General features: G+C 36.3%; 1 protein-coding gene across 15 annotated transcripts in view; it reads left to right on the forward strand.

Moving 5' to 3' along the window:
* PPP3CB (protein phosphatase 3 catalytic subunit beta) overlaps window positions 1-12,178 on the forward strand; it is a 54,784-nt gene that overhangs the window by 38,739 nt on the left and 3,867 nt on the right. For 3 of the 15 annotated variants that reach the window (XR_012662901.1, XR_012662903.1, XR_012662906.1), the window contains exons 12-13: window positions 126-223; window positions 9,774-10,472. Coding sequence is in view for 7 of the 15 variants with exons in the window: in XM_075107973.1 (XP_074964074.1) it covers window positions 126-223; window positions 5,789-5,818; window positions 7,499-7,677 (307 nt within the window). In the remaining 8 variants the exon portion in view is untranslated. Of the gene's footprint in view, window positions 1-125; window positions 1,134-4,139; window positions 4,199-5,788; window positions 5,819-7,498; window positions 9,209-9,773; window positions 10,473-12,178 lie in introns of those variants that run through there. The other 12 variants (XR_012662902.1, XR_012662904.1, XM_075107973.1 and 9 more) reach the window with 8 other exon arrangements.

Here is a 12,178-nt window from a genome sequence, read left to right on the forward strand (position 1 = left end):
TGAATTTACATTTGGTTTGGCATGCATAAAAGCAGAGCAAAAACAGGCTCTCCCTACCCCTTACTTTAATACAACTTTTCATGAGTGGATACTTAAGGTTTTGTTGCTGTTTCTTCTCACACCAGGGAGGAGAGTGAAAGTGTGCTGACACTCAAGGGTTTGACTCCCACTGGAATGTTACCTAGTGGAGTGTTGGCTGGAGGACGACAGACCCTGCAAAGTGGTAATGATGTTATGCAACTTGCTGTGCCTCAGATGGACTGGGGCACATCTCACTCTTTTGCTAACACTACACATAATGCATGCAGGGAATTTCTTATGCTTTTCAGTTCTTGTCTTAGCGGCTGATACAAGCATAGTGTTATGTGTTAATCAGACAATGTGAAATGGATACTTAACCAGGGTATAAAACTGAAAGCAAATGAGTTAGCAGTCTCAGGCCTCATTTTTCAGACTTTGAGCTTCCTTAGTTTACCATTTCTCAGGTTGCACAGATGCCTGAAGTGGGGTGACCTTATAGATCTGGTGTTGAGGCATTTGATCGTTCCAGATACAAAAATGGCAATGTAATTTTGCTTCAATACTTGTCTGCTTTCCATTAAAATGATTTAATTATAGATGTGTTAGTATTTTCATTGACAACGTCAAATACTTTTTGATATTAATATTAACAAACAAGCTGTAGGCTGCAGAGTTCCATACTACGCTCCATTGATAGACTGAAATCTGCTACGTTTTGTACCCTGGTAATTAATGCCAAAGTTTGTTCTCTATGTTGTTTGTCAAATGTTCTATGTATAATTGACCTCCCTGAATTGTCCTTGTAACATGCTGTTTCCTTCCTCTGCAGATGTAGCCGCTTTCTTAGATCTGTCTGTCTCTCTCTAGGTATAGATGTATGTCTGTATAAGTGTTAAAATTAAACCACTATCTCAGACACCTGTCTGTCTCTTGATGTAGAAGCAATGTTGTAGCACCTTGTTTTTGAGGTTTGCTGCATTTGCTGCTGCACATTGTGCATTTCGAACAATAATGTACTGGAAAAATATTCAGTAATTGTTATAAAATCAGTTGAGAATAAAGGGATTGAATTTAAAACTTGTAAATAAATCAAAATAAAAGGGTGTTATTAAGTGTGCATATATTTTTTTTGCATGAAAATAAAAAGAACTCTATACAAAATATACCTGTAATCTGGCTCATTGAATATTTTGTAAAAGGTTTTTCTTCTTTTTTTAGTTTGTTAAATCTTTGGATCACATTTTTCACAAGGCCCTTAAACTATTAACTAGGCTTAGGGAGAATGCTATGAGACTGTACCTAATGTATTAAAAGAATGAAGGCCACGTTTCTGTTCACAATGGTAGATAACTAAAATATAGCAGTCTGAATCTGGACTTCATATCAGCAGCACTCTTAACATAAATTATTCAAAGGCTTTTTATTGGCCATCTTCAGGCTATAACAAAGTATAAAAATGTTTTTTGGGACCACTGAATTTTATACCTACTGAAAGACTGAGACACGAACACCACTTTTTACACAGTCTGTTTTCCAAGAGTAGCTGCTTTTCTCATTTTGTGATTTAGGCTATTTTTTCGAATTTTTTAAATTTTCTATGTCGTTTTTAAAAGCCTTTTCCTACATTTTCTATTAAACTATCAAAGCTGTTTTTTAATAGCTTTGAAACATGAATGTCACATTTTAAGTCATTTTTCAGTGGGCATATAATGTCTACAAGTAAGTTTATATGTCCAGTGTATGTGTGTGATCGTTCTGTGAATGTCTATAACAAGAAATGGTGTATGTTTCCTAATCCATCCAACTATTCCAAAAGCATATGTTCTAGTTTTAATTTTCATTGTTTAATAAGATACTTCCTTATGTTTAAAAAAACAAGTCTGCATTCCTCTCACTTATTTAACAGATTTTTATCCGTGTTGCATTATAAATATCAGAGAGGATCAAACTGACTAGAAAATTTTTTTAACATAAAACATATCGCTTTCTACCATTACTGAAAATGTGGGACATTTGGAAAGTATGCAAAATGCATTTTGGATTTTTGTGGGTGTGTTTTTTTCTTGACTAGAACTTTCGATGGCAATATTCCTTGATGCACTACATTAATATACCTCATTTGTTTGAATCATGTTGATTGTTCAAAATAACTCATGCCAACTGTTAGTTCTCCTTAAATTGCAGTAACTTCTTTTTACTGATAAGAATTTTATTGATTCAGTCTTAAAGTAGAGGTTTTCAAATTATTATGCTCAATTGCAAAGCTAGAAATAAACCAAAAATAAACTTCAATAATTTACTCTTTTCTAAACCATGATAATATCAGTGAATTCATATTCTTGGCAAAAATATGGTCACTGGTAGTAACCTGGGATTTGTTACTACAAATATTTACTTTTTGAAGTATATTGTACTATGTTGATCAATATACTATCAATAATTTAAACCAGTCTAGATTTGAGAAAATAAAAGAACATAATATTAATGGTAAGGGGTTTTTTATGCTATTCGTTTGCTTGAAATTTCACAAAATTGACCAATATGTCATGGGTTTTCTAGGTTTCAGTCTGACAAGTGCTCATTTTTCAGTGGCACATTGAGAAAAGGTCTAGTTGTGCTGGTTGCTATTAAATCAAAGAAGCTTTGGAAGCTATAAGAAATTGGAGTATAGATCTACATTCCTCTAGAGAGCTGGGCTGACGTTTTTTTTTTATCAGGGCAAGTATATATAGATAGAGACATATATATGTAAGTCACCATTAATGCAATGCATATGCAATTTTTGCATATATGCCTGTTACAGTTCTTACTGTTGGTAGTGTATTCTGTACTCGATCTTAGCGTACCACTACTGTTTCAGGAATTTGTTCAGCCGCACCCGCTATCTTTTGTGAGATACCAGGCGTTCTCAGGGGAGAGGAGCTCATTGGCATTGACATAATGCAGGGCAGGACACTAAATGTGTTAGTCAGTCTGATAGAAGTGCTTAATGGGCAATGCTTGGAGAGAGTCTTACTGCAGAACAGAGCAGTCTGAGCGTGAAATACAAATTCTAACTGTAGTGAAGGGGTTAAACAAAGACAAGTCAGTTAAAGAAGAAAATTTCGGAAAAAAGTGAAAAACTACATCTTATGGAAGAAGTCAATATATGATCCCCCCCACCCAGTAATATATTCCAGGGTATATTTTTGAAAAACAAATCCTAGGTTATTTTGAGATAGCTTTAATGTACTAGGATAAAAATAGTCTTTTAGGAAATCATGGCCTTCGCATGTTTCTAAAATTTTCTTAATGTAGAATTATGGTTTTTATTGTTTACATCACTTGCATTCTAGTAGCTGAAAATTTAAAGACCCTATTAAGTACTGTTCTTCAAAGCAGCGTTTCCTAGTGACTTATTCTGTGAACTGAATATTCTGTGAACCGAATCCAACAAAATTATTCTCCAAATTGAGTCAACAACTGTTAGTAAAAACCCTAAAGCCTTATTCAGCAATATACTAAACACAAGCCTAAATTTAAAACCGTAAGTACTTCCATGGGAATCAGGTGAGCCAGCCAAATACTTCTTATCTTCCATCACTGCCCTTGCTATTAGTCAGAGGGCCGTAAGATAGTTTTTTGGTTTTGTGTTGAAAGTTGACGAGGTTTTTGTATCCAGTCTGTCCCCTAAGTAAAGCAGGGGGAGAGATGGAATTGAGGATGGAAATGCCATTGAACCCTGTTGCTTAAAATTTGCTTTCAAGTCAAGAACTTTCTGAGCAAAGGCTTCAGGATTACCTGTTACGTTAGTGTGGTACAGTATTTATTTGAGGTTTATCAGGGTTTACAAAGAACATAGTTTTAATTTAGATGTACCTGCAAAAGAGAATCCAACAAAATTATTTTCCAAATCGAGTCTTTGCAGTGTGTTTTTTTAAGTGCTTGTATTTTCCAGTCAGTTTGTTCTTTTATGTCAAGTTGAAAATGGTATTTTTCTTAACTGTGATGTATATTCCAAGATCTTTTTGGAATAATAGTACTACAAGTAGAATGAAGTAGGAGTAAATTTTGAAATTTGTATTTATGACCAAGCTACATAATTTACAGAGATAAATCAGTATTCGTGATCTTTTCAGGAAAAGATTGAAAACAAAGGCTTCACAGGTAACAGGAAGTGGTGGAAAGAGGTGGTTATTTTTACATAGTTTTGTATTTGTATGGCAAATTGATTATAGTATGAAAGTATGTATTTGGTGACTTTCTAAAACAATTATTAACTAGTTTATTTTTACAGTTTGAGAAAGTGTCTTTCCCTTAACATAAATAACCATCCATTCAAGTGTTTCATTTAATTCTGGGATTACCCCTGTCTCTGTAGATTTAAGTGCAGGAATTTTTTTTTTTTTTGTACCATGGAATGTGCAGTATGTAAAAGTTAAAATGCTGCATTACCCTTAAGTACGCCACATTATTTTAGTAGTAATTAATGCAAGTATCTACTTTTATTTTTTTAGATTATCTCAGTGCAAATTATAGTTTTATGCAACAGTGGGGTTAAGGCATACTGTAGGCAATTGATACATAACAACATAGTGTGGGCAATTGAAATGTTGTGTCTGGTTTTTATTGGATAGAAAATGAGAAGTAATAAACTTAATTTGCTTTAAAGAATTCTCTTCTGATCTAATGCCATATTTTCTTCTTTAGCTAGTTTCCCCAACGTTCGAGTACTCTCTTATGGTTTTTGTTGTTGACAAAATGTATCAAGCACTACACAAGTTAGGTCTACCTCGATGTATGCTAATTGTTGTTAATATTTCTGAAATTATGGCATAGGAGCATGGCACATAGTGGGGGAGGTAAAAAGTTGGTACCATTATTGAAATTTAGCTACAGTTTAGGTCATAGTTACTAAGTAGTTTCTTTTGCAAATCTGCCCTATAGAAGGGTATTTTGATATCTTAATAGCCTTATGTTAAAGCTTTAACTTCTAGAGCTAAAACAATTGGGAAAGACCTTACACCTAAGAAATTACAGCAGATGACATGGTTATTTGGTTCAAAAAAAACCTAGTGAGCTGAATTTTTTTTTCATATTCACATTAATTCACCCACCTAGACTATGTTAAATCCAGACCTATTCCTGCTCTAGACTTTGTTGTTGATTCAACTAAACAATTTATGAGACTTTGTAAATATGACTTGCTAGATTTGTCTTACAAATTTCACAGTTCAGTTCTCAGAGGTACCCATTTTAGCTTAGAATTAGATGAGAAATTCAAGTACTAGTTAAACTTCGGGGAGCTAAACATAAAGGGAAAAATAATTTCTTATGAGAACACTGCTAGTGTTATTTTTATTGCATCCTTCCTGGTAATTTAATGAAGCTCACTAATGCATTTTAATTTTCAGAAATTGTAGTCTCAAATAGATTTTCAGTATTTTTTTAAACTGTACCACAACCTTAACATCAGTTGAAATTTTCTGTTACTGTCTTAAAAAAAAAAAAAGCCAAAAACTTAGAGAAATGTACAGTTAATAACATCAGCTAATTTAGTGTTGCTTTCGTATACTTTTAGTTGATAAACTGTATTAGTTAAAAATTAGGAGAAGTTTTACTTAAACTTAAAACCAACCCCCCAAAACCTTAATGATCATTTTAACTAATTGTAATCTAATCTGGCGTAGCATACTATATTAAATTGATCATTGCCTTTTCTGCTATGCGATATTACACTCTTCATCTTTCTCATTCATTTTGCATGCATCTGCTCACTTCTGTACAGCCACTGTAGAGGCAATTGAGGCTGAAAAAGGTATGATCAGAGTCTTTGCCATTGGCAGAGATCTGTGGTGTCTGGGAGGGAATTCAAAAGTACTCTGTGTGGGTGTGTTTTACTTTCAACTTGCACAAGCAGAGATGAATCAACTGCATTGATTCATCCCTTTTACATGTAACATTCATTTCTCGCTTTAGGATTCTGGTTATCTTTAATATTTTAGGGAAATTCTTGGGGCTTTTTGGTCATCTTTTGTTTGTTTTTACAGAATATGCAGTAGGTTTTTGCATAACAGCATGTTGTGGTATGTGGTGTTGTCTTGAAGTCCTTAAAAATGGTAGTGTTTAGTGGGTTTTTTTCTGCATACAACTGGAAGGTTTTTTTTGATTGCGGGGAGGGGTTGTGTGTGGAAGGAGGGTTATTTATGCATGCCTTTTCTCGTAAAATCTGTTTTAATGGCTATGAGTATATTTTTTTAAAACTTTCCATAATACATCTGGTAGTGCAAGATATATAAATGCAATGTTTTTTCTACGGATTTTGAACATAATTTGTTGACCAAATTTAATTCCAGTATATACGCCATCTTGCCAGTATGAGGCATATTAAATTCCATGGATTATCAGTGGTCCTGTGCTAAACAAATTGTATATACATCCCTTACTAGTGGTATTGAGCAAAATGCCATCAAATTATTTGGTGTTCAGAGTGTTCAATGTCAAGATTGTTGTCTTCTCAGAGATACTTTGACTTCCTCTTGTTCAGTATTCAGTGAAGTGAATGCCAAACAGCACAGTGGCTGAGAGCTGCCTTCGGGGTTTTTCAGATTTGGTCACAAAGCACCATTTAATGACTGTATTCTTTGTTTTTTGATTAAGGAAGTCAGATCTCCAAAAATATAAACAAGTGCCATATTCTGTTCTCACACACATGTGTAAGAGGTCCCGTTTTTGTGAGTGGAAAGCTGTACTTAAATCTCCAATAAATTATTTCATTCCAAATACTTCAGTCTTACTATGTGGTCAACGGTTTTCAGGTCTAAATTCAACTACAGACCTCATTCATTAAAATATTCAGTAGCAAAATAATACCTATTTTCTCTACTCAGTTTAAATACATTTGTATTTAAATTATACCATTGTTTAACCACAGTGATAACTCAGTGATTGTGGTTGTGTCCATTTCCATCACCCACACGATTAGCCCAGAATGTGAACCGTGTCCTGCAGTTTTGCCTGCATGAAAACTGCAGGATCGGGCCATTGATGCATATGCAGGATGTAAATCTGCTGTTACTTTTGTAACCCTTTGCTGCTTTGCCTCCACTGCGCTTGCTGTGCCACTTAGACCCTACTGACATTCCACCGAAGAGAAGGGGGATGTTAAGATAAGCCTGGTGGGCTGGGCAGCAAAAGCAGTTGGTGTTGACAGCTGGCCATGCCGGGGCCACACAGAAGCAATCAAGTGGGCTTAAAACCCTTGATTCCTGCGTCCAGAATATTGGCCATACTTTGTTCTTTTTGTTACAAACTGAAATTATGATTGCCGTTCAACATTCCAGGAAAGCAGGTTAGAGAAGCGTTTACTAATACAGATGTAGAGCCATAAGGTTCTTTGGCTAATTTCTTACCTGTTTTTAAACGCCATTTGTTAGAAAATTATATGCTTTCAACTTATTTTTCCATTACTGACATATCAAATTTGCATTTTGTTAAGCAATACGAGGATTCTCTCCGCAACATAAAATCTGCAGTTTTGAAGAAGCAAAAGGTTTGGATAGGATCAATGAGAGAATGCCACCAAGAAAAGATGCTCTTCAGCAAGATGGTATTAATACTGTAAACACAACAAATGCCAATGGAAACAATGGAACTGGCAACAACAATGCACAGTGACCCCGTCAGCTTCTGGTTTACTCACTCGTGTCTTGCCTGAGAATTCCTAGATTACTGCTTTTTGATGTGACAACAGATGAAGTAGCCAGGGGGATCGCTTGAAGTGACTACTTCTTATGAGGTGGAAAACCATCTGCCTTGATCCCACTGAAGAAAGGCCATCATGCTTTTGAGACAACAGCCCCTCTCTTTACATGGTGACCCGACCTCCTGGGAGCGTGCCTCACCTACTTACGCAAAGTCCGTCGCTGGCTGCCGAAGCTTCAGAAGGGATCTGGGGAAAGAATCGGGCTGTTATCACTAAAGCACATCTAGACTAGCATCTTACGCTTACTGTTGTCAACACTTTTAAGTTTACAAATGGGATTTTTCTTTCAGTAGAGGTAGTTTGTTTGGTTTTTTAAATCAGACTTTCAAATACAACCCTAAGAGCTAACTATTTATTAATGGACATCAGTTTCATGAAATGTCTTTAAAACGATAGATTAGAATGGTCTTAAAATATCTGAGGCTGCAAAAACTGTATTTTAAATAGACAGAAAAACTGCTGCCCCCCCCCCCCCCCCGCCCCCCCAAATCTCAGTTGGTCATTCTGTAAAATGCTGACCTCAGGTTTACTCCTTAGATGTTGCTAATTCTATATTGTATTCACTGTATTTTTTAGTTACAGCTTATCAGAAGATTTCTATGTAGGAATGTTTATTACTTGAACACAGATTTTAAAAAAATATTTAATTTAGAAACTTTTTTTGCCCAGGTTTTTCAAGACTCTTCCCCACCTTGAATTTTAAAGATTATTATATATACAATTTTAAAAGTAAGAAAAATATGGAAGTGTTAATTTTAAGGTACTTTTAATTGAACTTTGTACATTGTTTAAGTAAATTTTGATTCATATCAAGTCTGTAAAGCTTGGCATTGTATTTTGTGTATGCATGTTTTCATTTTGCAAATATTTAATATATAGACCTATGATGTACGTCTATAGGTTACCTAGATGTTATGGTACTTTTAGTTTATTGTATTATGGTTGCATAAATAGCTAATAATCACTGGGCTGAACAGCTGCAAGCTTTTTATTATTTTCAAATCTGTAAAGGAAACAAACTGTATCGGACATACTTTTTGTTTAGGCAAAGCAGCGCGTAAGCAATTGCTCTGTTCAACTGCTAAGGCATTAGTGAAAGTGTAAACTTGAGACTGCATGTATTTTGGTATCTACAGGACTGCTTGGTTAAAATAAAAATTGAAGCCCTGTGCTGATTTGTTCACAAATAATGGACTATACTGATTGCACTGTTGTTATCTGACATTTATCTTACATGTCCTTGTCATCCCCTGGAACACAACTTGAAATTTATGTCACTAGAGTCCATCTCCCCCCCCCCCCCCCCCCCTTTTTTTTTTTGTTTGCCATAAAGTACAATCTGTACATACCCCTAGGTTGGAAATTTTATGCATGTTCTGAACTAGTCAAGTATTTTATAAACAGTAGCACACAATAAATTTTGTGCATGGGCTGCGGCTCCCACCATCGTGTATTGGTTTTATTTGGCATACGTCGGTCTAATCTGACCTTGAAAATTGCTTAGAAATACTCTCCAAAATTTAAGCTGTTGAAAAAAATAGCCTAAAAGGTCAGATTTAACTTGCAGAGAGCTAGTTTAATGTAAAGGCTATTTAATTTAACTGTTATTGCTGCTGCTTTTTTTGCTTTTGAGTTCTACCTCATAAATAAAATACCCAGATATTTTTCTGTCCACTAAGCTGGACATCCATTTTTGGCTTGTAAGAGCAGCGTTAGTTGATTCGAGAAAGGCTGTTGAGCACAACTACGTTTTTTGTGTTGGTTTGAACGAAACATTCGAGACACTAGTGTGTATTGGGCTGCTTTTTGGGCAGAGGGGGAGGACGGACTGTTTTGACAGTCAATGCATATACCTGGTTTAGTCTTTCTGGTACATTCTTTTTAAAGTAAGGACAAGCTGCTGAACAGGATGAGAATTAGGAGAAAAGTTAAAAATAATAAGCACATTAAAAATAATAAACACAGTATTACTAATGGACTTCTAATGTTTTATTTTAATTTATTGCAGATGCATTCTAACTGGAAACTCTTCACAAAGTTTGAGTGCAGGAGATCAAGTTTTAAAATGTAAGTTTTGTTTGTTTGTTTTTTTTTAAATCCAGCACCACCTACAGTCTATGCATGATGTCATATATGTGACTCAACGATCTAGGATCAATCACATCACGTGATGAACATTATGATGGTCCCTTTCTCCTTGTAAGCACTAATGGAAAATTTCTCAACCTCACAAGACAGTATTTTTCACAACTGGTACTCGGATCTTGACTGTGGTGACTGTTCTGACTAGCTGGAGTGGTGCATGTGGAGAAAGTGCAGACTCAAGCTTTGTCTGTCGCATCGTAATTGGAGAGAACTGGTTCTGATTCTTGCATGGCAGCAAGTGCCCGGCTGCAACAACGCTTGCTTCCTTGAGGATTCCCTCATGAGATCCGTTGCCTGTAGTAGTTTTTGGCAGATACGAAGGCAGATCAGCAATAAAGGAAAATTTCTTGGGCGGTTGTTGACCTGATTTCTCAGGCTCTGTGTCTCCTGTCTCCCTTTAAGCAAGTAGTCAGGTAACAGGTTTTTATGTCCATGGGTTTTCTTTGTTTGGAAATTAGGTACTCACTTTTTACTACTGTGTTTCTGAAAGGTGGAGTCTGGAACTGTCTCTAATTCTTGCATTGTTGGGGAGAAGAAATTATATCCTCCCTCCCGGAAAACAGTAAGTAGTTTGCATTGCTCGTTTTCAGCTCTCACTGTGTTAAAGATGGGAAGAAAAAAAAAGTCCTTAGTCTGTTCTTGGGTGGGGAGCGGAGAAGGCTTGGAAATAGCTCTGCCAGCAAAAGGGCACAGGTAGCAGAAGCACTGAGAGGCGTGGCTGGTCCCTGGCTGGAGTTGGAGCTTTCCTGCCCTGGGCTGGGTGAATACCGTGTGGGTCCTGGGGAATAGGCCGCTTCTTCCCTGAACAACGCTGTCACCTGCGGTGCTCCTACCCGCAGGGCACCAGCAGAGAGGCACATTCAGAGGTGGGCTGGGAGCTCTGAGAGGTGTAAATGCATCGTAGTGGAGCTGAGAAGCAGGAGTAAAGATCGTGCTCGAGTAAGGTTTTGGGGGCTTATTCTAAAGCAGGGACTTGCGCTGTAAAGAAACTTGCTGCCACCCAGTGAGCCAAGTGGGGAAGACCAGCCTAGTTCACAAGATCCTACCTATATTTAGTTTAATGGCAAACGCACAATTTTAACACTAAAAATAAATCTGGGTGCTTAAGAACAGCCTTCCTTTCAAAGATTACTAAATTCCAGTTATGAAACAGAAAAATTACTACAGTCATATCTATTGACTTGTGAAGATTGGCCTCTCCAGCAAAAAGACACAGGGTTGGGATTGGGGCTGGTTTTCTCTTAGAAAGAGGCAGGTCCCTTCTGGTTTGAGTCTGAACACTTTTTGAGAGGAATAGTCTCATAAACAGCTTGCTTTTTTTCTAATGTTTAATCTTGAAATGTCATTATGTTCGTTGCGTAGAAAAAGATGGGTTTTTTTCAGAAGAAGGATAGGATCTGGTCATTCTTCCCTTGGCTATTTTTTGCTAGTTTCATTATCAAGCACTCACTTCTTGTTAGCCATTTAACAATTCTTTGTTACTAGCATGTAATGAAAGTAACTTTTTGCCATAGAACAGATGAAAGTCATTAGGACGTAGAACCCTATTCTTTGGTTTATTTTCTTGTAGTAGTAGCAGTACATATGAGCCAGACTTAATCGCTGTTCTGCTTCAAATGACAACTGAAATGGTGGGGTTTTTTTAGTCACGTAAAAAGACAGAGGCACCACAATATGCTTTGATTATTAAATGCTAAGCTTCACTGCTAAGAAAGTTTGCTCAAGAGCAAAGAAACAAGAACCAAAGCTTATGATGAGCTCTTGGTCAAGCTTGGAAAGGTACTGACAGATGTAGCTACAGGTATTAGTGGATACTTGCACCAAGGATGCCCAGAGTAATGCAGAGTGGAATGTCTGCTAGTCTCCCAAAATCAACTTCCATCTGTTTGTATTAGAAGTAATTAATTTTAAACTAAACTGTATTTCTAATTTCAATATCCAAAAAAGTTTAAAGTCAGATTCAGGTTGCAGAACATTGATGTAAGTGAAATACTTAAGCTTTCTTTTGGTATGGTAAATGTGATACCTAGTCTTGTTTTGCAAAAACCTCTGTGTATGTGCTCTGTAAGAGTGAAAGGTTTGCCATATTAGAAGCAACTCTACCAGCCCTAGCTATTTTCATTTGAGGGTAATAGAAATACGATTTTGCTGGTTGTGTGAAGTTGTCCTAGAATACAATCATTGTTTGTTAAAGCGCTGCTTAGAAATGTTAGGAAACGCATTGCTGGCTGCTGGGCTTAAGACTTCTGTTAAGTTTATGGCTGGGGA

This window comes from Phalacrocorax aristotelis, chromosome 12 (genome assembly GCF_949628215.1).
Source record: "Phalacrocorax aristotelis chromosome 12, bGulAri2.1, whole genome shotgun sequence".
NCBI lineage: Eukaryota > Metazoa > Chordata > Aves > Suliformes > Phalacrocoracidae > Phalacrocorax > Phalacrocorax aristotelis.